The sequence below is a fragment of the Lonchura striata genome, chromosome 13 (genome assembly GCF_046129695.1).
Source record: "Lonchura striata isolate bLonStr1 chromosome 13, bLonStr1.mat, whole genome shotgun sequence".
NCBI classification, from domain to species: domain Eukaryota; kingdom Metazoa; phylum Chordata; class Aves; order Passeriformes; family Estrildidae; genus Lonchura; species Lonchura striata.
The window spans coordinates 3517463-3541720 of NC_134615.1; the positions used below are offsets into that span (position 1 = coordinate 3517463).

Consider the following 24258-nt stretch of genomic DNA (forward strand, 5'->3'; position numbering starts at 1 on the left):
TCATTGGTGCCTGAGCTACTCCATGATGAGATATCCCACACAATACAGAGACAACCAAATTCTCTGGTATCCAGGCAGACAAAACTTGGGGTTCATATGCAGGAGAAGTGGATTTCTCTCCGCTTTGAAAGAAGAGGCAGAGTGCAGCAGACTTAACTCCTTGTTGGCAAAAAGACACGAAATGAGGTGAAGAGATTTCTAACACCATAAAATGGGATAAACTAAGAAAACGTTCCCCATTCAACACAGGCTGCAACACTCGTGCTTGTGGCACAGACTGATGCAGTTTGTGTGTGGCTAAAGGTCTCTTGCCAAAAGGCTTCCCCCTCTCGTGTGAGTGTATCCAGTCACTGTGTTTCCACCTCTCTCCTGGAATGCACTGCTGGTGAACCTCACGGCTGTCCAATGTCCAGAGAAAGCAGGAGCTGCTCAGCCAACAGTGATGGTGTTATGGTGGTTCTTTGTGTAAAAGCTGGGTTGGCTTTTTTGGCCATTTTGCTTCTAACCTTTTCTTTTTGAGGCCAGCTGGCTGCCGGGTCTTTCTTGGTGGTTTCCTTCCATGTGACGATGCATATTTGGTCATCCCAGTCAGGAACCTTCCTTTGTGGCAGCTCAAAGTTAATCTTGGTCACCTTGCAGCTCACAAGGTGCCTCCTGAAGGTGGCTGGGACATCTGATTTCAAGATCACTGTGATGCCCTTGGCACAGCCAGGATGGAGGTGTCCCACCTAGGGAGAATCAGAGAGGGAGTCAAGACCAAATTGGAAGCCTGGTCCCTGCCAAGGTATCCTGGTTTGACAAGGAAGTGAGTTTTCTCAGGAAGTTGGGGTCAAACCAATCAGTGGTCAGATTTGAATGCTGACATGTGGTGTGACCACTGAAGACACTGGACACATGTCTGAGAACACAGGGGGTTAAAAGCGGAGAACTCCAGGGCAACTCTCTCTTTTGTTCCAGTCAGTGAAGAGCTCAGACCTCCCCTGCCCAGCCACGGGCTGCGTGCGGGAGGGGAAGCCATGCGGCCTGGGAGAGGTCAGCCAGGGGGCAAAGGGACTGGAACTGGGCCAGCCCCTGCGGACGGTAGGCCAGGACTGACAGCAAAAGGGACTGATGTGGTGAACACCTATGCCAGGAATCTGCACCTCAGAGTGGATGTACACAAAGTTGGATATCCAAAAGTATGAACAGAAGGTGCCACCTCCCATAACATGAAGCCTTTTCTGCAAGGCTGGCAGCCATGGCCCAGCCAAGCCAGGGGCTGCATCTCCTCCGTGGCACTGGAACAGGCTATCACTGGTACGTGAGGACTCCCTGCCAGCTCCTGGGAACACCAGGGCAGGGCTTGAGCAATGGGGAAAGGCAGAGCAGTCCACGCTCACCTTGGGGAAGAACTGGAATGGGGCGTCTGTCTCCCACTCAAAGCGCATGACCTTTGTACGGGTGTGGTTGGTGATGGTGAAGGTCCTGCGGCAGGGCTTCCTGACAGGACAGTACCCAAACTGGAGGTGATTCACTCTGACAGCTGTAAAGGAGGAGAGCAAGGGATCTCAGCATGCAGGAAGCTCCACCTGCCCCCCTCACGTGCACAGACACCTGCATGTTCAATGCTTCCTTGCTCCAAGCCTTCCTCCCTCTGGAGGGAGTGCCCCAGGCAATTCCCCATCCCACCACTTCCAGGGAAACACCCTGACACGTCCCTAAGCCAGCGACATGCAGCACAGCACACGCTGCTCTGCACGCATGGCTGCCATGCCCACAGGCCACCAAGCCCTGTGGGTGACAGCCCAGGCCTGGATAGAGGGAGGACACACATGATCCGACATTTTCCTCTTCCTTGCTACACCTTGGCAGCCTGTCCTCTCTTACCATCAATGATGTCTTTCTTCAGACTGCTCTCAGCATTCCTCTCCTGGATGTCTTCCTCTAATCCACCGAGGGTGAATTCATCCCTGTGGCCTTCACCCACCAGCTCTATTTGGGTCATGCAGATGTCCCCCACTAACAGACAAATCTTCTCTTCCAGACGTTGAGCCAGAGTGGGTTTAAAAATGACATCAAACTTTGTCGATTGCCCAGAACACAGAAGGAAGAAAAGCTTCTTTGGGGGCTTGCTCTCTGCACAGCAATGGAAATCAGATTAAGTGATACAGCTGTACAGAGGAAATATTTCCACAGGATAGATGAGGAATAAGAGGTTGAAACCAGCTGCCTTCTAAGCACAGGTTCTACCCCCAGTAGCCCCAGAACCTCTTCCTCTGTTCACAGGACTGCCACCTCCAGACACAGCACCACTTAAGCAGCTTAACCTCAGGCTGATGCCCAGCCCTCATTCCATTTGCTTCCAGCCAGCTCCAGCCATATGCAAAGCTGAGCCAAAGAGTGCTTTTGGCTTCTGCTGGCTGTCTCTGTGCTCAAGGGCTGTGTGTGTTCAGGCTGGTACCGTCCCACATGCAGCAAATACTTCAGAGGGTCCACTGAGGTAGTGACAGCCCCCCACAACTCAACCCACCATGTCTAGAAGAACAGAAGAACTTCCTACAACTTGCTAGGAGGAGACCCTGCAAAAAGTCCCCAAGAAAAGCTTGGGAGACAGAGCCCAATAAAAGAAACTGTGCCTAACATCTGGCTGCTGCTCGGAGAAGCCAAGAGCAGGGCACAGGTTTTCCCTCTTTGCATGATCACACTTCATGGTTAATGGATTTACCGTTTCCAACGGAGTTCTCTTCCACATCTCCAGTGCGGAATATCCTGAGTGTGGAGGCCCTGCTTCTCAAGAAGAACACTCCATGCTTATCCTCCAGGCATAACATAAACTGAGAAAAGGGAACCCAGAGCACAGTGATACTGGTGTGAGTACAGGATGGCACAGGGAGACTGACACCATAGTGCTGCTGGTCCTGCATGAGAGCCCAGCACCTCTCCCACTACAAACAGCATTTAGCACAAAAGTTAAGTCAAACCAGCAGGAAAAAAGGGTGTTCAGAAGCATCTGGATAGAACTGACACAGAACCAAACAGGACAGAAAGTAATGGGCAGAATGTAATTAAAGCACAACTAAGTTTACTTAAAAGGTAGTAAGCTAGGATCAAATACAATCTAATGGAAGTGGGAAATCACACATGTCCATGAGAACAGAGGGTGACCTGAGAGACGGGGGAAAACACCACTTTTCTTGTGTTCAACTTAAAAGAAGAAAGACTGGATAGAAAATTTCCAAGAACTCTCTTCTTGGAGAACAGATGTCGGTCACTTGCTTAAAAAGAATTCTGACACCTCTTCCCAGGTGTGCCATGTTTTTTGGGACCCTTCCCCTGTGCCACAAGCACTTGCTCCCAAACCAGACCATTCCTCGAGCAGGTCCTCCTCACCTCCACAGGTGCGATGCCATTGTTACGGACGACCAGGGGCAGCGTCTCTGAATCCCCCACCTGGAGCCTCTTGAAGCGCAGCACGGCGTTTCCCCTCTTGCTGCGAGCACTTGGGCACACGACTGTCAGCTGTGGCTCGAGCCCCTTCCCGCTGATATGGAAGGTCACGATCCGAGGTTCAATTCTCACAGAGCTGCAGGAGAGACGCAGAAACAATTTCAGCTGGCACTAACCCATTTCTCACGGGCAAGTTAAGCAGCAAGGGCCACCCACAGTGTTTTCCCTGCTTGGTGCTCATGTACCGCACAACACAGCCCCCACCAGCCTCTTCCCAATCCACTCAGGGCCATTCACAAGAGGAATCTGCTCCAAAGAGCCAGAGCCTTCCACAATAACAGTTAAAACTAATTCCACTTAATTGAATCAAGCAGTGCAGCAGGTAAAAAACGAGGCATCAGATGAGATATGGCAAATCCCCTGGCTGCAGTGAGATGAGACATGCAACAAGCAAAAGCATAGCTTAATTGTTGTAGTGTGTTTTTATATTCCTGTAACAGTTGTGCAGCGGCTCTCCCCTCCACCCGCCATTTTCTCCCAGCGGCTCTGCCCCGCGTTTTCCCGCCGCCCCCTCAGCGCCGATCTCCCTCACAGCGCTCGGGCACTTCCCCGCTCCCCGCTCCCTGGTCCGTCACTCGGCTCCCAGCGCCTTCCTCCCGATCTGCTCCCTGGGCCTCGAGGGATTGGATGAGGGCCCGGGCTCCCTCCCTTCAGTTTCCCCATTGGTTTTTGTGTCTGTCTATCCTTTCACCTTCCACTGCCCCAAATCCCGCACGGGTCAATGGGCGTTCCCTTCCCCCTGCTACCGCCCCGCTATTTAAGACGTTGCAAAAGCCTCGAGGGCGCTTTTGGCTGCTGGATTCTCCGTGGCACTGGGTTCCCCGGAGCCTGGATTAAACCTGAAATTGTTTCCCTAGCCTTGAGTCGGCTCCCTCGTTATCTCCTCGGACGCCGCCTCTCCGCCACCCAAGGCAGACAGTGAAACTTCTGCCTCAGCCGCTCCCCGGCTCTCCTGGAGATCCAGGGGAGCGTTCCCCGCAGCTGGCCGTGCCTCTGCCGGGCAGGGGAAGCCCGGCGGCTGCAGCTTGGCACGGCGGCACTTAATGAATGCCAGGGAATCAGAGGATCACTTAATTGTACGGAAACAAAGAGCAAAATGTGCCTGCTGACCTGCTGGCACAGAAACTGCTTCATCTAAACCTTTGTACTTGGAAACGGCCAGAGCTCAGCTGCAGCACATCTCAGTAGCTTCCAATTCGCTACGGAGTATTTCCCTGTCTTCATGGTTTCTCACAGAGAATAAATCATCAGCCTCATTTTTCTGCTCTAAGAGTTACTCCTAGATCATCTGATGCCAAGAACTCTGCCTAAGGCTACCGAAAGCATTAGAGCTAACAAGAGGTCTGTGCCTTCCCAGGGGAGAGGCAGCTGTCAGTGAGGCCTCCCCCAGTATTTCACAGGGTTAGTTACCATTTTGGGATGACAAGGGAAGCCTTGATAATGCAGTCGTAGTCCTGTTCGTCTGGTGGGGTGAAGGTCACCTTCACAAGAGCATAGGATGAGGCGGCAATGGACATCTTGACTGGATCCACCTTGAAAATGCTTTCGATAGGGTTTTTTTCCTTGGGGGAACCCAGAGAGCAGTGTTAGGAGAAAATACCTTTCATCATGACACAGTTTTATTCATAAATGCATTACTGAGAACAGCCCCAGACAGTGTCTTCCTTCCTGCTTCCCTGGACAGGCTCCCTCCCTCCCAGGGCATGCTGACCTTGTGCTAAAGCATTGTGTGTTTTGAGTCCTGGCAGCTGCCCCAGCCTATATGGGAGGTGGGCACTGCATGGAAGATCCTGCAAATAACCTAGAACTGGCATTCAAAGAGAAGGAAAAGCCAGGGAGCCTGAGAAAATGGTCTGCTTTGAGCCCTGGCATGTCAATTCGTAACTGAGAAAATGCTCTGCTTTGAGCCCTGACATGTCAGTTCATAACAGCCCGTCTCCGAGTGTGCTTCCAAGAGAGGTTTAGAAGGATTCACTTCTCCCACTGAAGACCCAGAGGTGTGAGCCAAAACCTTGCCCCAGACATGCAGAATTCCACACAACTGTTCCCTGGCTCTGCTGCTCTCTCCTGCAGTTTGAGCTGCACTGAGCTAGCCTAGTCTGGGCCACAGGAAGCAATGCATCTGGAGAACAAAACAGGCTCTCACACGGCCTTTAGAGGACAACCACCACCTTGGCCTCCGTTCTTACCTCTCCAGGCAGGGGTTTGATGGAGAGGGCCACATCACATGGCAGACGGCTTGCATTGTAAATATTGAAATGAGCTTCAGCCTCTTGCCCAACCACAACCTTGTGGAAGACGAATTTGTTCTCATCTCTGATGAACAGGCCCGCGCCTTTCAATGACTGCAGCTCGTGGCAGAAGTTGGTGCTGCTGCAGATCGGGTACTCCTTGAAGATTAACTTGACATCTTTAACAAGTGCTGTGGACAGACCAGAGGGGTGAGCATGGAGAAGCCTCCCTGATGACCCTGCTGGCCTCTCAGAAGCCTTGATAAGCCCTTTCTGCCTGGGTGACTGCTAAACCCAGCCTTGGGTGGGGGAGCTGGCTGTGAGGATGGAGCTCAGTCAACCTCAGTCTTAGAGAGCATTGCTTTCCTTTTATCCTTCCATGCATCCCTCTCAGCCTGGAAGGGATGAGTCCACTGGTGGACTTGAAGAGGGCTGGAACCTCTGAGGATTTTAAGGTGGGACACCAGGGCTAGCGTGCCTCTCTATCCAAGCAGCAAGTTTAGGTGCTGATCAGCAGCAGGTGTGACTGTGGGCAGTAGGTACCTGGGAAGTAGGACTCGGCCATCAGGGTAAAGGGAATGCCGAGGGGATTGTCCTTGGGGTCTCTTCCTGTGATGTCAATGTAGAGCTGCTCCTCATATATCCCCTCTTGCCTGGCGAAGCATTCCACTCTGATCACCTGCTGGCCCCACGGATGGACAGAGCCAGAGCAGGGGGACACCTTGAACATGCCAAGAATGAGGCGATCCTGCAGAAAAAGTTCCAGGAGAGGCTGATGGCTAATAGCTGTGCCTTCAGCACCCCAGCAAGGAATATGTCCTGCCTTGGCTTCCAGCTGGGCCCAAGCACCCAGTCCCAGGGCAGGGAAGGATGACTGCATGGCCCAAAGGCAGCTCAAGGCTGAGAGCAACAAGCCAAGAGGCGCTGCAAGCCTGTCCCAAGTGGCAGAGAGAAAGGAGTCCGAGTGTAAAGAATGAAGGTGGTAGCTGTGATCCTTCAATCTCCAGAGGTAACATAGGAGAGCAGAAATATCTGTGAGAAATGATGGGAGAGAGGTAGAGACTGGGAAGAAGAAAAAGCAATGTTGTCTGAGCTCTGTGGACTGGGAGTTCAGTGGGGGATGTTTTTGCTTCTGTGGTGTTCACAGACCTATGCTGGCTCGCAGCTACCAAACACAGGACCTGCTCCCCCCTCTGTTGACCCTACAACTCCAGGTCAGAGCCAGAGTACAGAACGTTCAGTGGGACTGAGCAGATACTGGACTCCATCCTGCAGACCACGTTCCATCCTGTGGCGATGAGCCCCCAGGCCTGGGCACAGCAGCATCTTCTCACATCCCTTGCAGCAGCACTACTGGGGAGCAGGAGTCATTCACCTGTGTTGAGGAGCTTGATTTCCTTCCTGTTGAGAGCTCTGTAGCTGATGGAGCAGATTCCCCTTGCTTTGAACTGAGGGGAGAAAGCAAAGATATTTGTCATGCTGAGCTCCCCTGCCTTTCTCTGAGGCCAAAGCTGGCCTTCCTTCTCACAGAGGAAAGCCTTCTTGCTCCTGATGGCTCCCAGAGAGCAGCCTGTAGCACCCATTGCTGGACAGAGCAGCTTTATCACCAGCTTTGTACTACACATGGGGATACTGAGACATTTTTTTGTTCCCTCTCCCCTAGCCAGGGATGCAAATGGATGATAGCTGTGGCTGCCTGCCACATACCAGCTGTGGGGTGGTGCCTCCTCACAGGAAGGGTGGTGCAGGGCTTCTCATACCTTTTTCTTTCCAATGCAGATGCAGCCTCGTCTGCTTGGCGGATGTGGAATTTGAAGTTGACCATGCCTTTGTTCTTCAGCACAAGAGTCCGGCTCTTCCTGGTGCCCTTGATCATGGTACCGAAGTCGGTGGGTGAGGCAGGCTCAACGCTGTACTTGCTGTACTCAGCTCTTGCTGACACCTTCAATGGGATGTTGGCGACAGCCTGGCCTCCTTCCCTTGAGCTGCCATCTATCACCTGTGTCCACAGGAAGGGAGGTAACCAAAGCAAAGAGGCCAGCCTCTACCCCAGTCCCAGCCTCCACATCCATCCATTTACCCTCCCTGTTTAAGCACCTCCTCCAGAGTCAGATGCTCAGCTCCACTTAGGAAGCCTCCCAAATGGTTTTGAAAGGCTTTGTTTGTGTATGTAGCAGAGAGGATTCTCCAGTAAGGCACTCCTTCCATTAGACACCTATCCTGTTTATGCTCCCAGAACACCGTGTGATAACACAGCCTGGCCCAGGCAGCTCACCTGGCAGTACAGGATGGGCTTGTTCTTGAGGACAATTTCACTTGTGGGGTGGAAGAGCATCTCAATATTCACACCAGACTGGGAGGCAGTCAGCATGCCTGACTGAGGCTCAACAGTAAGTGGGATGCCAAGTCTTGCATCCTGGGACCTGCATCCTTCAGCATGAAACTGGGGAGAAAGGGAAGGAATGGAGATCTCTGCAGTTAAAAATATAGGTACCACCAGCACAGCCAGGACTTTGCATTGGACCAGAAAAAAAGGAAAGGGAGAGTCCAGCTCTGCTCAGGGAATCCTGGATCTTGACAGAGTGCAGTCAGTCATGAGGTTACTGCAAGAAACCTTAAGACAAAATTTTTCATTCACTCTTTACAGAGTCTCAGAAAGAGAAAGGAGGTGACCATCAAAGAAAGGCAATGAATCTCAGCATTTCAGTGGCTGACATTTCTGGGGCTCTCCTTTGGGCTCCAGCTGAGCTGTGAAGAACTGCTGGTTTGTGTCTGGATTCTCTGGTAGAATAATTGAGATCAGAGAGCCCAAGTTTTTTATTTACCATGAGGCAGCCAGCATGGAAACAGTTCTAGCCATTGACAGAGGGACAACACAGGCTTGGGAGCCTGAGGAAATGCTCACTACCAGGCAGCTGGACTCACCTGTACTCAATGTTGTATACCCCTTTGCTCTTCAGACTCAGGACTTTCTTCACATTATCCAGGACATTAATGGTTCCAAATTCCAAGCTTCCATCTGGACCTGCAGAAAACCCACAGAGCAAAGTCAAACATGGTTGCAGAATATACCAGGTCCCAAACTACATGGAGGTCTTGGCACAAAACCCTTTTCAGCAAGTTTCCATTCTTGGAAGTGTTTTCCAGCTACTTGTCTACCCTTTCTCTTCCCACTCAAAATATCTGCAGGCTTAGTACCTAAGGAGCTTGTCTCCCATTTCCTCGCTTCCAAACACAAATCCAATTGCTTTATATGCTGTGCTGAGCCTGTGGGAGTTGCAACTGCCTGTTTACATCACTGTTCTTTCAAAGCCCCAAAATCCAATCTGCACATGAAGCTGCACACTTCAGAGTTCAGAGGGGAGAGAGTTAAGGCTGTCAGTGCGCTGACAATGCTTTATTCCATGCACCTTGCAGGGTACGTGCTTTATGTGTCCATGCCATCCTTGCATCCCATCCCATCCCATCCCATCCCATCCCATCCCATCCCATCCCATCCCATCCCATCCCATCCCATCCCATCCCATCCCATCCCATCGTGCTTTGGTTGCCCACCTCCCAAGGTAATGCAGTGCACCTGGACTGCTTTGTTTGGGAGGCATCCACTGACCTTCAGGGATGTCGATGCTCAGAGGAATGTCATAGACTTCTGCAGAGATTTTGATGTTTTCAGTCTGAACAATCCCCAGGATGTTTTCTGTATCTGAAACCTAAGGCAGCAAGAAACAGACACTGTTCATTAATTATTCTTTTGGTAGACAGCCTGACAATCCTTGTCTCTGCTGGCTGCTTCCCCTACGGCCTCCCTGGCTTCACAAGCATTGGAGGACTCCCAAGCTTTGCTGTTTATCTCATGGGCTGCCCCAGTGGGATTCTGCTGCAGTAAAAAACCCTGTCAGCCCAACTCTGCACTCCCACAGCAGGGAATGTTGCTGCTAAAGCATCCTTGAGAGGCACAGAGATGTAAGAACAACCACAAGAAGTGTGAGGTGTCTCAGAGCAGGTGGCATTGACAACCTTCTCCAATCACCTAGCACCCTCTCTGAAATGCAGTCCCTAATCCACGGGGAACAAAATCCCAGGGGGAGAGTTTGTTGCACTATGCAAGAGCTTCAGAGAACGTCCAGGAGGAATGTAGAGATCACGCTGCAGTCTGTACAACCACACAGCAACCTTCAACCACTCACAGGGACAAGGTGGTTGTGGTACAGGCTCAGGATGCAGTGTCTGGTAATCTGGGGGGATGTGGACGCACTGCACATTCTGGCAAACGCTGTGCAGAGGCAGAAGCTGGGGTCACAGCACCCTTGTGTCTGTCAGGTGCAGCTCTTCCTGGCTCTGTCCCTAGCAGCACACAGCTGCTCACTGTGCCCCGCTCTGCCAGGCAGGGCACAGCCCCTCTCACCTCTAATTGGAGGCTCTTCTCAATGCTGCCAGGCTGCCCGGCCTTGAAATGCACTGTCACTTCAAACTCTGAGCAGGGATCAATGGTGCCGTTATCTCGTGACAAGGGGAAGTCCTCAGCAAGGTCATCCAGCCCACTGAGCTGCCAGGCCACGGGCAGCAGGGTGTTGTTTCTCAGGACCAAGGTCCTGTTGTCAGTCCTGCAGAGACAGGAAGGCACTTGGTGTCAGCTGCCGGATGGTGACACCAGCCTGGCCACTGAATGCAACTTGGAGCAGCTCCATCCATGCCCTGGAAACCAGGGTCAAATGTTTTCTCTTTGTCACAGGTTTTGGAGTGCTTGTGGGATGACTGACCTGTGCAGAAGCAGCTTGTCAAAAGACAGCTCCAGGGGGCTGACCTCCAGCTTCACGTGCACCCCATGGCAGCACAGGCTGAAGACCACTGGCTCTGGGTTCTTCCCAATGCTGCAGATGAGTTTGTCTTGCAGGAAGCCAGGGGAAGTGGGGTATGCCCAAATGGTCAGCTCCTGGACACGGCCCCACAAGAAGAAATTGAAAGAGCTCTGTGTGTGAGCAGGAGGAGCAGCCCCTGGGCACTTCTACGGTGCCTGCTCCGCCTGCCCTTCTCCTACCTGCTTCTCCTTTGGTTTCAGCGCCATCCTGCGAGAGTTCAAGAGGAACGTCGCTGCTTTCCCAGCATTCTCAAAGGAGAACTGGACCTCTATGTTCATGGGGGAGTTGTTGAGGATGGTTATTTTCTCCGAGTTGCTGGGACAGTTCTGGCACTTGTACCTGTCCACAAAAGGGGAAAAGGCTGCAGAGCAGACTGCTGCCCTTGTCACACACAGAGGAGAGCACCGTGTGCACCTGAGGAAGCAGTGCTGGAAGACCCTGCTCTAACAAACAAGTGAGGGAAATGGATCCCAGTCAGGGGCATGGCCGTGTGCTCAGCCTTGCCTTACTCTGATGCCTTCCCCCAGACTTGGTGCCTCCAGCCCAGAAGCCTGATGATGCTCAGGCCACTTTGAGAGTTTTTGATACAATGCAAATTCAAAGGTGCCCAGAAAAATAACAGTGCACCAGGCACATGGGTTCTTTCCCCTTCTTTCTTGGTGTGCCTTCCCTGCAGGGTATAAAGAAAGGCTTTTGGAAAAAGAGTTTAGCTAATCTTTTTCATCAAAGTCATGAAACTGGTTTGAATTTCATGGGTTAGCTCAAAGTCTGAGAAAGAAATATAAAGCATCAATTTTCAAGAGAAATGCAAAAATATAACAAATGACCCTTCTCTCAGGTGTGGAAATGACTTTGGAGTGAAAGGGTAAAAGAAGCAAACACAAATCCCAGACCATCCATCAATCTGGCTAATGATTGTCTGCTATTTTAAACTATTTTGATTTCATTTCCTTGGGCTGTCAAAATAGACTTAGCCCTCCAGAGTTCCTATGGAGACAAGACCTGAAATATTACTGGAAAAAAAAGAGTGACAGTAAAAGTAGAAATACACAATAGCTTCAATGACAGTGTGTTTAGGCAAACTTTATCCAGCAGTGAGGATGCAACGTTTTTACAGGAAAATGTAATTCCTGCTGTACGTTCCTCCTGATACCCATTGGCAGGTCAACCATAAAATCTTATTAATAATTCCAGATTAATAAAAGGTTTACAAAACCATCTACAGAATAATTGCTTGATCAGGCTACTTGCAGAGCTCAAAGCATTTCAAAAATCACCATAAAGTTCATTTTCTAAGGGGTGAAGCTGAGATGTGGAGGGGGACAGAAGTTGCCCCCAAATCACTTTTGGACTGGCAGCAGCTTGTGGCTCTGGCCACCAAGGCGGCCACCAAGACACCCACTGGGCAGGCAGAGCAGCTCCTCCAAGGCTCATTTGCCTCTTATCTGCTCAAGTTCACACATCTGTGGTCCTTCAAAACCCATGTGTCTCCCAGGACTCTGCTGGGGACTGCCCTGGATTGTGCCACCAGGACAGCCTGTTCTCCCTAGGTGTGTCCACAGAAGTGCAAAGCCCAGCAGGGAGCACATACCAGTCTCTTGATTTCCCACACAGCAGCGGTCCAAAATGGAATTGCTTTGTGCTCTCAACATATTCCTTGAAGATGATGTCATCTGCCTCCATGGTCTCCCTCCACTGTGGAAACACCAGCCTGGGCAGAGAAAGTGGGGAAGGAGGAGCTATGAGATGCTCCAAGTAGGAAATGTAGTCAGAAAGCCAAAACCCTTCCTGGTGGCTGAGGCACCATCTGCCTTGCCAGCTCCAGCACAGGAGGAGGTGCTGGGTGACCTCAGGCAGCACGATCTGCCCAGGCAGAAGCCCCAGGGGTCAGCCCTGGCTGTGAGTTCAGGGGCAGCTGTGCTGTGGGGGCTGCCAGGGGCCAGCCTTACCGTGGGTCCTGGCTGATGCTGGGGTACAGGCCGGTGCCACAGCAGGGCAGCTCGTACGGGTGCTTTGTCTGCATGAGCTCAAACCTCAGTGTCTGCTCAAATTTCCCTGGCTTTTTGGTGGAGAAGTGGACCTTCAGTTTCACCTCACCGTGGGCAGGCACTAGCCACTGGTACCGTTTCAGCCTGTCAATTAAAGAGGAGCCTTCAGACATTGCTGAGGAGCAAACGAAACAAGGAGGGTGCACTCGCCATCCCGTGGAGGCACTGGCACAGGGTCACTGTGGAGCTGGGGATGATGGGCCTTGTTTGGCCAGAGGACCAAAGAAGCAGAGGCATCACTTCCTCCTGTGCGCCTCACCTGAGGAATTCTGTGGGGTTTGAGGCACTTTCCAGCATACTTTTGGACCTTGTTGCAGAGGAATCCTGGGGACTTCTCTGCTTCTCCTTTAGAGAGCTGTCTCTGCTGGCTGCTGTACCTGTCTTTGGTTGGCCCTCAGCAGAACTGCCCTTCACATTTGGGGCCTTGGCCTAAGGGGAGAGAGAAAAGGGAGGGAGAGGTGAGCCCTGAGACATCCCCATCCTGGAAAGCAAAATGAGGGTTTGTTCACCAACAGAAGAGAGAATAAATAAGTCAGTCCACCTGCCCATGGACTTGGTCTTCCTTATTGGTGTTTTGCCTAGGACACTCCTTCAAACTCAGGACTCTCCTCAAAGCAAGTTGATGGTTTTAAGTGATTTTTTACCTCTTGTCTTACAGAACTGCTCTGTCTCCACAGAGCTGTCTCTTTTGTCCCATCCCTGACAGAAAGGAGACCTGCAGACACGAGGCCCCATCACATCTTCACTACCTCTCCACAATGCTCTTTCCATCCAACCTGTCCCCCATGCCCCCATCCAGCCTGGTCCCTGCCCTGGCACCACTGGAGCACCCACCAGATTGTCTTCCACAGCAGCACCTCGCGGTGCCACAATGGTGAAGGGCTCCACACGCTCTGCCCGGCCCAGCCGCTCCTCTGGGTACTTGACCATGGAGAGCACAGCAGCAGGGGCAAGGGGAGGGCCGTCGGGACGCAGTCCCAGATGTTTCAGCATCTAAATCAGAAGAGAAAATCCTGCTTATACTTCTGTCTCCTCCATCCTTCTTCAAAGGCACTGGGCTTTTGGCAATGGGTTTTTTGACTTATATGAAGTATAAGTGCTTTGCTATGCCCAGTGGGGTGAGCAAGCTCCAGAGCAGAATCAAGAGCTACCAAGTGGGACCAGGAGAGAAACCTCTCCCAAGTGACTCAGCGGAAGAAAACAATGACTATGAGCTGCCCTGTCTTGGGACTGTTTATAATGATTTCCGGGCTGGGAAACTCTGAACAGATGGGACACTTGTACACAAAGCACTCACACTTCCTGCCCATCTGAGGGATGGTGATAACCTCCCCATCCACACAGATGGTACAGAGCCATTGTGGAACATCATCAGGGGCCTGGACAAGGCTCTGTGCCATTATCACCTGGGGGACACAATGCTCCAGGGCCCACCACCACGGCAAGATCAAGATCTCAGCCTTGCAGGGTTTTACCTGGTCTTCCGTTGGCAGCTTCCCATCCCTCAGGATCTCCCTGATCATGGCCTTAGGATCTGAGACCTGGATGTCCAGGCATGGCACCCCAACATGCTTGTCACTGACTGCCCCTTCTGCAGCTTCACTTTGCATCCCCAGCTGAGATGACTGAAGACTCCTTTGGCCTACACGTTCACGTTCAGGCTTCTTCACCTTCTCCTGAGGCTTACTGGTTTTCTTTAGACCTTTGTTTTCACCTGAGGGCTGGGACTTGTTTCCCTTTTGGATCATAGGTAACTGCATAGTACCCTGAACTCTGTCCCAGGAGGAGAAAACCTCTGCGATGTTCTGCTGTGACGACTCGTAGATCTGAAACCTCAGGATCAAGTTCTCCATCTCAGCTGGGTCCTCTAGGATATTGGCTTCCCCCTTCTCTGGGGCTTTGGTTTCCTCCTTCCCAGAGGTTTTGGTTCCCCTTTTCTGTGGGGCTTTGGAGTCCCTCTTCTCTGGGGCTTTGGAGTCCCCCTTCTCTGAGGCTTTGGTTTCCTTTTTCTCTGAGATTTTTGTTTCCTTCTCTTCTGGGGCTTTGGTTTCCTTCCTCTCTTGGGCTTTGGTTTCTTTCTTCTCTGGGATTTTGGTTTCCTTCCTCTCTGGGATTTTGGTTTCCTTCCTCTCTGAGGTTTTGGTTTCTTTTTTCTCTGGGATTTTTGTTTCCTTCTCTGGGTATTTGGTTTTCTTCTCTAGGATTTTTGTTTCCTTCTTCTCTGGGGCTTTGGTTTCCTTCTTCTCTGGGGCTTTGGCTTCCTTCTGTGGTTTTTCAGGCTGCTTCCCCACGGAGATATGTATATTTTCCTTCTTCTGCTTCTCTTCCTCCTTCTGCCTCTCTTCCTCCCCTAAGTCTTTTGCCTCCTTCTCAAGCTTTTGAGCCACCTCCTTCAGCTCCCTTCAGCAAACAAAATAGAAAACATCGCGGAGAGTCACCACCAGAAACTTGGGCTCACTAGTCCTGGCTGGCCCTGCAATTCATTCCTTGACCCCGAGGCCAGGCAGAATCATGAGACCATTTATGTGGATTTTCCTCAACCCACAGAGGTTGGGAACATCCCAAGTGAGTGCCATGGTGGAAGAGGACCTCCAGGACCAGCCAAACCTACGCCTTGCCATCGTAAAGTCTCGACTGCAACCTCCCTCTTAAGGCACACCCAGACACCTCCAGCCCAATGCCAAAGGCTGATCCACCAGCTCTCTGTGCTGATGCCTGAAAACGCTCTTTGTCTCTTGATTTCCCAGTTTAAAGCAGAACACAGATTGCTAACATCTGCTTATCCCTCCTACAATTCATCCTCCGCTCATTCAACCCCCTTCTCCCTGGGCACAGCCTGCCCCTTCATGTGAATAATCCTATTAGTCAGAAAGCAAAGGCTGCAGGAATCCTCTCCTGCAAGACAGGCTCCTGTCAGCCAGGTTTCCTGCTGGAATCAGCTGTGACCAAGCAAACCAGTGCTATCTGCCATGCAAACAATTTGAAGCAGCTTTGTCTGTCACCTCGCCATGAAACCAACTTCAGCCTGGGCGGAAAGGAGCCCTGATACACAGGCTTGCTTCAAGCAGCCTCCACTCCCAGCTCCACAATTTTCCTGTGAGTCCTGAGCTGGGCTGCCTTGCTGGAGCAGAGCTTGCCTACTGCTGCAGCGGAAGGGGAGCCTAAAGGACGTGAGCTTTTATGGGTGGTGTCCCACCATAAGGAGAACCTTGGCAGCTCAGCATTGCAAGGACTTCATCTGTGGCAGGACCAGGACCCTGTGCCCCACACCTGCCCATAGCACAATCCCACCATTTTGGTGAAGGGAGATGATAAAGAAGGCATAAATCAACATCATGGACTTGAAGAGACTTCTACAGGCAGTGCCAAGGCAAGCCCAGAGCCCAGCTCCCTGCAGGCAGCATCTAAGCCAGGAGGGCTCACCACTAAAATAGAGAAGATGATGTTCTAGCTCAACAGAAGAAGGTGCTTCCTCTCTTGGGAGCCAGGGAGCTAAGAGAGTGGCCATCCTTGTGTTGCTTCTGGCCTTTGCTATCAAATACCTCTGAGCTCAGAGTCCTTGGAAACCCTCAAGGGACCCTAAGCAGTAACCCATGGACGGCTTACTCACCCCTCCGTCTGTATAGTCTTCGTTTCCAGTATTATTTTATCCACTTCTGCTTTCTTCTCCTCAGGGAGGGTGTCATACTCATCCTCATCCATTTGCAAGACATGTTCTCTGTTCCTCTGAATAGCTTTTTACTGCTGCAGTTCTTTAAACCAGAGGAGAAACCGTGAGTGACTGCAAGCAGAGCTGGATGCTCTGTGTCAGCTGCAAGGATTCACAGCCTTTCCTGACCCAGCCTATCATACCAGGAGATATTGGGGAGCTCATATCCCTGCTCCAAAATTCAGACAATCCCCCAAACTATGGCCGGGCAGTGTGGTTCTTGGGCTTTGCCTGGCTTAAGTGCACCGAGGCTGAGGACAGTTGGTTGTCACTGAGCTACAGCAGCTGGCACTTGTGCCCAAGATTTAATGTTAGAGATTAAGGTGAGTCTTTAAACCTCAGATCTCCTGCAGCTCTGAGATGAGTGCTGGTTACACTGAGGCAGAAGGTAAAAAGATTAACAGGAGTGCTGGTTACACTGAGGCAGAAGGTAAAAAGATTAATAAAAACATTTCTTACAAGCTCTGCTGCAAATCCAGATACACAGAGATATGGTTGAGGGCTTCAGAGAGATAATTTGAGAGGAGATATCTCACCTTCCTTCTCTGTTTGAGCTTTCTTCCTCTTTCTTTCAGCTTCCTCCTTGGCTTTCCAAGAAGCATAATCCTGATGCAGGTTCACCATGTAAATATGATGACAATTCTTGACAGCTCTGAGTACACAGAGCAAAGAAGATTCCAGGCTGCTTGCAAAGAGGGTCTCCAAGCCATCAAAGACCACTCCCTTGTAGCAATCTTTACCCTGTGAATAAAGGGAAGAGTAAGTCAGCCATTGCACACAGGGGGCTCGCAGCTGCACTGCAAACCCAGATGTCACCAGCCATCCTTGTTCCAAGTGCAGTAGCTAAGAGCAGCTTGGACCTGTCCGTGGGCTCTGCCAATAAGGGCAGCTGCAGCTTCCCCCAGGGCTCCCTGCACACAGTCCAGCATCCTCCTCCTCCTTCTCCTCCTCTCTGAGTTGTACCCCAGTGCTGTCTCTCTGGAGCAGGAATGTCTCCTTTTCCCCCACCCCACACACCTTCAGCCTCTCACTGAGGATGTCCACCAGCAGGTCCTTGGGCAGCACACAGCTCAAGAAGTTCAGCTCTTCCCCACCACTGCTGGTGATGTTCAGCTGCTGCGGCGCAGGAGCAGTGGAAACTGTGAACTGCAATGTGGACCATTGTAAGGAAAAGAAACCACGGTGGAAAGCCCTGAACAACTCCCACTGCTGGGCTTGGAGCTGGGGTTCCTCCCTAGTGCAAACTAGAACAGCCCTGCAGTGCAGGCTGGGGGCTCCAGGGGATGGTCCTGGAGGGCCCATCCCTTGGCCAGCAGACACCCAAGGTTGCAAGCCTCCAGTGCAGCCTTCCAGCACTTTGTTCACTGCCTGCAGCCACACTAGCCAGGACTGCACTTTGCCAGCAAACCACTGAGAAGCAGTGGAGCTGTCTGCCAGAGCACATTCCCAGCCCAAGTCGTGGCACTATGGACCCACATACCAGGCCGTGGCTGGCACAGAGCCTCCACTGTAAGCAGCCCCTGCTCATCTCAAAGACAATGCAAAGGTCCCAGGCATCAAACAGGGCAGATCATGTTTACCTTGGTGTCCTTTATGTTGGGTTTGCTGGCTGGCACCTTCTTTTGTGCCAGAGGGTTCTTGCCTCTGGCATCCTTCTTGTTGATTTTTCCCCCAGGGGCTTGTTTATTCTTGGTCTGAGCAGTGAGGTGAGGCTTTTTACCTGCACAGGGGACAGATGGTTCAGAGGGGCTTTGAAAGCAAGCAGGCACCTTTCCCTACAACAGGCACAACCCTGGGAAGGAACATGGCACTTTTTCCCCAGTCTGCTGGGCACTGGGAGCACTGTTTCCCAGAAGCACCTCCTTCCCTGCTTTTCTTACCAGCAGGTAAAGCACACCATCCCATACTTGATTTTAAAGTCAGCACTATGTCCCTCCTAACAACTGTGCACACAGGTGACGCTGCTTGCACAGCAGTTCCCCTGCAGATCAAACCAAAGATTCGTCCTCCAGGAGTAATTTTTCCATACACTGCACCCATCCAGCATTCTCCTGTGGAGACCTGCAGCCCTGCCACACTTGCATCACCTGTCTCCACTGAAGCTAAATCCTCCTATGGGAAAAGTCCGGCTGGGACCCAGATTCTTTTCCTTCCCACCAGCTCCCAACCCAGCCAGGTTCAACACTGAGCAGTGCAAAACTTCCCCCTGCACCGAGCCAGGTTTGGCCTCACCCTGCAGAGCTCAGGGTACCAAGTGCCCAGGAAGTTTCATGAAAGTCTCCAGTCTCACATGGAGAACACCCAACGAGCTGTGTGACCTGACAGTGGCCATAGGTAAATCTCTGGAGAAAAGAGCTCATCTGGAGCATGTCTCTCATTAGAAATTCCTCTGGGAGGCTGTCCTTCCCTTCCTCTCACTTGCAAGGTTACACTCACAGTCAGTCTTCCTGTGGCTTAATGAGCCACTTCAGAAGACTTTTCTTTGTTAAAGTGCAGGGCAGAACTGCTGCCCACGAGGAGCAAGCTCAATTCAGCTTTGAGGAAATATAAAATACTTGGGAAAGAGACAGGTGTGCTTCACCACCCCTAGAAAAACAACCACATGCCAAGAATGGCAGCAAAAGGGGCTATAAAAGAACCTCTGACTGAGCCCTTAAAATTGATTTTTTTTTTTTTTTTAGACAAGCCAGAGATGCACTTCAGCCATGTTCCCTAAGAGACTCAAGGACTGCAAAACTGCTGCTCTGAGTAAGCAGAAGTGGACATTCAAGGTGGGGTTCTCAAGCTCTGGGTCCAGCATTTCTCCTTACCAGCATTACCTTTATCTTTGCCTTTTGGCTCCATGGCAGCGTTGGTGCAGAGCTCCCGGGCACTGAGCCCTGCTGGGCTCCCATCGTTGGCCATGGCCTCTTTCACCACGGTGTCAATGGATATGTAAGCAGCATCATAGTACTGACACAGGCCTGCTGCTATCTCCGTCTTTCCTGAGAGAGAGAAGGAGATGCTTGGTGACACTGGCACAGGAGGCATTGCAGGGACAGGCCCTGGAAAAATCTCCAACAAGATTTCAAAGTTAAAAGGGCAGTGGGAAATCAAGTGTCCCTCCAGGAGAGGCCATGGGGGAGGCAGCTAGAGCGTGGGTACAAGCTCTGAATTCTAGAGCCAAGAGGATCATCTCCACCTCCTGTTCAGCTGAGGACTTTGCCTTAAGCACCATGGCCCACGAGGATACGTTCCTCCTGCCCGCCCTCTCCCTGCAGCCCTGGGCTGCAGCTGACGTACCTGCCCGGGGTGGCCCATGGATGATGACAACAATCCCTCTGGGCTGCCTCTCTGAAGATGCATCAATGCTCAGGTGGCGCATGACAGCCCGAGAGACAGGACTGCCAGTCCCTTTCACCATGGACTCAGGACAGAACGTGAGAGTCCTGTGATGTGCTGCAGTGCAAAACCAGGTCAGCCTCCGGCCTACCTTTGATCCTCACCATCCTCCCCATCCCCTCAGATCCCAGGAAAGGAAACTTGGTGAAAGCAACATGTTCTTGTTCTTTTGTTGCTAGGAAGGTGCAAATATCAAAGAGCCACTGATATTAGACTTGGTCCTACTGGCTGAAGAACTCATACAATCCTAGTCTTTGTGGCTAAGGGACACAAGGGAATATCCTGATTATTTCCCCAGTCTGTGGCAGGCAGATAGGAGTTTGCTTTGGCTACACACAGGGTTGGTAGAGGATGCCACAGCCCTTCACCCAAGAGCTCCTCTGCCATCTGGGGAACAGACAGCTGCTAAAAGCATGGACTTTCCCTGGAGAGCAAGGTGACAGAGAGTTCCGGGTGTATGGACTGGAGTCCCAGCTGTAACCACAGTCAAAAGACACCGCCAAACCCTCACTGTTTTTCTGACCTGGTGCTGCCTTGCCCTTGGCCTCAGCCTCAGTCCTGGCCTTGGTCTTAGTCCTGGCCTTGAGCTCTGCCTGCTGGGCCTTTGTTCTCTTCTCTGTTTCATGGTCTTTTAGCACCTGTGGAGGCAGAGTCTTACCCACAGCACATGGAGGCATTAAAAAGCTCTTTTGATACTCAGACCCCACTGCCATCCGCAGGATCTGTGTGTGTAGGGAAGAGAAACCACACACAAGATTCCTTTTCTTGCCTTTTGATCACACAGACTCAACAAACCCGATTTCTGTCTTCTCCCTTCCTCCCAATAACAAAAACTATTTAAGTCCTCCCAAGGTATGTCAGCAGAGTTGCCTTTGCCCTGGGGATTGCCTCCATCTCCCTGGCACAAGCCTGGGAATGCTGGAGTGCTGTGAAGCTTGGGCAGCACGTACATGGGGACCAGACCTGCCTTCTCACCTTCTTCTCCTCAAGGTACTGCTCATCAAAATCCAGGGAGCAAAACTCAATGGGGAAGTCGCATGGGTTCCTCACCACTGCTGTGGCCTCCACCCCATCGCTGTCCACCAGCACCCATCCCATCTTTAGTGCTGGGGGGTTGAACTCCAACCGTGGCTCCAGACCTTGTCCTGAGAGGTGCAGCTTTAAGTGACTGCTGCTCCCACAAATGTTTAACTCCAGCTCATTCCTGTAAGACCTCTGAAAAGAGAAAAGTGGAGAAAACTCATCCAGGTGACAGGACCCCAAATACAACTCTTGCCCCAAGGTCAGGGTGTTATCAGTCCCTCCAAGGTGAATGGAAACCAGATATTTACTTCTGCTAGGGACTACAGCATCTGTGTCCTGGTCTGAGTAACTGGGATGAATCCTGGTGTGCACTGTATTTGGGTATTTGGTAGCAGATGCATGTACAATGGACTGTCAAGACATTTTCCCCTAGTCATGCAGGAGTGCAATGCTCATGGGAAGGGCCCTCGGGGTTACAGTGTCCAGACACTGTCCTGGCACTGCTGCATCAGGCAAACATCAGCTCCAGGAGAGAGGCAAATCAGCTCTCACTGGCCAGAAATAAGGGTCAACATCTCTGCTTAGTGTTTGGCTCTGGTCCAAGCCAGACAAAAGATGGTTACATCTCTTGAGCAATTAAAAGATCCCTAGGACTGTTTGTGAGCACAGAAGCACTTGTGTCCATGCTGTTACACACTACCAGTTTCCAAGACCCAGCGGCCACAGGCAAACTACTTTTGGAACGCTCCATCCATTAAGCTGAATCCCCAGATGCATGGGAGTGTACAGGCAGACCAGAGCCCCAGTGACTGCTGGCAGCACACCACTACAGGAGACTGTCCCATCATGCCCAGGAAGGTGTGTGGTGGCTGTTTTGTCTGTCAGTCCTGCAGCAGGATGAGCCTTGACTGGCCATTCCAGGATTATCCTCTGTAAGTGGGCAGCTGCTCTGTACTGAGTGTTGCAGCTGCAAATACAGCCAGGCAAGGGGGAGGCTGAGGAGAGTTGGGCACATTGCCCCCATATGCTGAGAGGCAGCCCTGATGCTCTCTGTGCAAGGTCCCTGTGGGCATTTCAAAGCACATCTCATGGGAATGCTCTGTGGGGTGAACTGAGCCACGCTGAGTATGGGCCTGGCAGAAAGCTCCCTGTGAAGGCAGAGCTCATACCACACCCTCTGCACCAAGCCCTCATTTCCAGACAGCCCTGACAGGCCTCCTGGGCTGACACCTGCCAATCTCACCTCCTCCTTGGGTGTAAACCGGATCTGCAAGTTCCACCACTTTCCTGCACCAAGGATTCCTTTGGAGGGCTTCACTTCAAAGGGACAGGGCTCATCCTCCAGCGCCTGCTGCTTCTGACGTACGGCTGGTGTCGTGTATTTGAGGTGATTGTTCTGGGCACAGAAATCAATTGTGTGAGGTCTCCTCGTGCTCTGAGACACTGATATGGTGCACCCACAGCCAAAGCAAGTGTGGCCCCAAAGCCTAGAGCTGGAATTCAAACCTGTAGACAGGGCAGGCAGATAGGGAACTACTGTCGTCAGAGGAGGAGGAATGGGCAAAGATGGCAGAAAAGCAAAGCATCAGCTAATGGAACAGGTCCAGGCAAACCAGCCTGGATCCAGACCCTCAGAAGCTTCCTCAAATGCACTGTAGACCCAAATGCTCAGGCAGCCACAGGAGCAGAAAGGGTAAGAGACAGAAAGAAAACACAACCAAGAAGTTACGTGTTCAATGTCGCCTGTGCTTTACCTTCAGAACAGGCTTGGTGCCAGTAATGAACCATTTGCAGGGTACTCGGAACCAGTTGTGGAGTTGGATGGTCTCAACCTGGCACTGCCCAATGAGGATGTCAGAGAAGTGCAGTCTGTTCTTGGAGAGTTCGAGCGACAGTTCAGACACGGTGGCATGGAGGCGGATGTAATATGTGGGGCCTTTTGTCACCTGGAGAAGGACAGAGAATTCAGTGGAGGGTCCAAGTGACATCTGCTGCTGTGCCCAGCCTGCTGGCTGCCCCAAGAGCTGTGGTACCTCTATGGGCAGCAGCACATCCACGTCACCCTGGGGCTGGTGGGCACTTTCAAAGCGCACTTCAAGCACCACGGTGTGGTTGGGGGCCAGGCCCTGCACCTGGTCCAGGTCCACACTGAAACCTTGAAGAGGTGAAAACAGAGCAGCTGAGATGCATGAGAAACACAAAATGTGTCATAAGCATGTTAAGGCCTTACAGGTGTCCTGGCTGAGAGGTCTGGGGAAAGCCCCACACTGTGCTGTGACCTGGACAAAAACTTCAGACTGCACTGAACACACCTCAGATGCAGTGAGCCACTGTGTGATGGAAGTGCAGCCTTGCCTCAAGGCCTCTTTTGGAAGCCTCTTTTGATCCACCAGAGGATCTCACAGGCTGTTTCCTCAATAAAGGCTGAATACAGGAGCTGCGACAGTGTGAACTCCAAACAAAGCACTTCCAAAACACAGCAGACCCCACTGGTTGACAAAACTAGCCCATAGAGTGCCCAAAGAAACTTGCTGCTCGTGGGAGCCAAGGGCAGAAGATGCTGAGAGGTGACCAGGGTGATGAGCCCATCTGGCCCCTGCACAGAAGCATTTGGGCAGTCACAAGGCAGACCAAGTCCCTGGGCATGAGAGTTCTGCCTCTAAAGCTCCCAGCAGGGCCACTGAGAAGAAAAAGCTCAGAAACCTGACCAGGGTGATGAGCCCATCTGGCCCCTGCACAGAAGCATTTGGGCAGTCACAAGGCAGACCAAGTCCCTGGGCATGAGAGTTCTGCCTCTAAAGCTCCCAGCAGGGCCACTGAGAAGAAAAAGCTCAGAAACCTCCCCAGGTTCAGTGGCTTAAGCTAATCTGTCTGAGACACCTCCTTCAAGCTTCATGAAGTGTCTCTACACGCTTACCTGTGTCTGGCAGGACAGATACATCAACCTGGAAGGACACTGGGATCTGCCCTGGGTTGGTGATCTCCACAGTGCTTCTCTCAATGTGACCCTTATGGACAGGGCCCATGTCCAGGACATACTCGGGCAGCTCAACTCTGCAAGGAGGAGTAAGGACAGTCCTTAAACCACAGCCTGGCTACACATCCAAGTGGATGGAGGATACAAAGACAGTGGCTATTTCTCTATTCACTGCTGTAAAAACTCAGCTCAAGCCCATGAAACCCATGGCCTGACCACCTGGCAATGACTTTGGGAAGTCAGGAGGAGTGCAGGTCCTAGGTTTTATCAACTTCTAATGGTACCTGAAAATAAAATTAGTTTAAAATGGACACTGGCCACAGCTGCTCTGCCATGAAAAGCCAGTGTGAGTACACTGGGTCTCCACTGGTCTCAATGAAACTGCCTAGCCTGGTATATAGCCTGAGCCTGACATTGCTTTGGGGCCTAGGAACAAGATTTGCCTCCACAGGAAATCTTCATTGCTCTGCAACCAGATCACATGATCTGTTCTGCAGAGCATCTTCTTCCTGAATTGAAGCCTCCTGTGCTTGTGCTGCATCAC

The 24258-nt window shown here is 51.7% G+C and overlaps 3 protein-coding genes and 1 long non-coding RNA gene across 4 annotated transcripts; all 4 read right to left on the reverse strand.

The window, feature by feature from the left end:
* Positions 1-212: 212 nt before the first annotated feature.
* Positions 213-1984, reverse strand: LOC116184065 (hydrocephalus-inducing protein-like). Its single transcript, XM_031505893.2, has 3 exons — positions 1867-1984; positions 1380-1522; positions 213-728 (listed from the first exon to the last, which is right to left on the reverse strand). The coding sequence occupies exons 1-3, from the start codon at positions 1982-1984 to the stop codon at positions 393-395; spliced, it is 597 nt and encodes a 198-aa protein (XP_031361753.2). The 3' UTR covers positions 213-392.
* An 18-nt stretch (positions 1985-2002) lies between these two features.
* On the reverse strand, positions 2003-3389 carry LOC144247050 (uncharacterized). Its single transcript, XR_013340745.1, has 3 exons — positions 3370-3389; positions 2705-2795; positions 2003-2115 (listed from the first exon to the last, which is right to left on the reverse strand). It is a non-coding gene; the product is annotated as an uncharacterized LOC144247050 (long non-coding RNA).
* A 1503-nt stretch (positions 3390-4892) lies between these two features.
* LOC144247091 (hydrocephalus-inducing protein homolog) lies at positions 4893-14477 on the reverse strand. The gene is given in 16 exon segments (XM_077786430.1): positions 4893-5048; positions 5676-5908; positions 6261-6465; positions 7093-7165; positions 7478-7716; positions 7993-8111; positions 8114-8160; positions 8643-8742; positions 9328-9427; positions 10123-10321; positions 10478-10650; positions 10756-10915; positions 12168-12287; positions 12884-13053; positions 13459-13617; positions 14100-14477. Coding segments are annotated over 16 exon segments (2631 nt in total).
* Positions 14478-19538: 5061 nt separating this feature from the next.
* LOC144247092 (hydrocephalus-inducing protein-like) lies at positions 19539-22525 on the reverse strand. Its single transcript, XM_077786431.1, has 4 exons — positions 22492-22525; positions 21981-22243; positions 20690-20929; positions 19539-19771 (listed from the first exon to the last, which is right to left on the reverse strand). The coding sequence occupies exons 1-4, from the start codon at positions 22523-22525 to the stop codon at positions 19730-19732; spliced, it is 579 nt and encodes a 192-aa protein (XP_077642557.1). The 3' UTR covers positions 19539-19729.
* Positions 22526-24258: the final 1733 nt, after the last annotated feature.

Coding starts and splice junctions, on each gene's coding strand:
- LOC116184065 (XM_031505893.2), bottom strand. CDS start 1,984: ATGACCCAAATAGAGCTGGTGGGTGAAGGCCACAGGGATGAATTCACC. Junction 1,523..1,866: donor GAAGAAAGACATCATTGATG/GTAAGAGAGGAC, acceptor CCTCCTTTACAG/CTGTCAGAGTGAATCACCTC. Junction 729..1,379: donor CATTCCAGTTCTTCCCCAAG/GTGAGCGTGGAC, acceptor GATTCTCCCTAG/GTGGGACACCTCCATCCTGG.
- LOC144247092 (XM_077786431.1), bottom strand. CDS start 22,525: ATGGTTCATTACTGGCACCAAGCCTGTTCTGAAG. Junction 22,244..22,491: donor GCACCAAGCCTGTTCTGAAG/GTAAAGCACAGG, acceptor CCCTGTCTACAG/GTTTGAATTCCAGCTCTAGG. Junction 19,772..20,689: donor AGTACCTTGAGGAGAAGAAG/GTGAGAAGGCAG, acceptor TTTGCACTGCAG/CACATCACAGGACTCTCACG.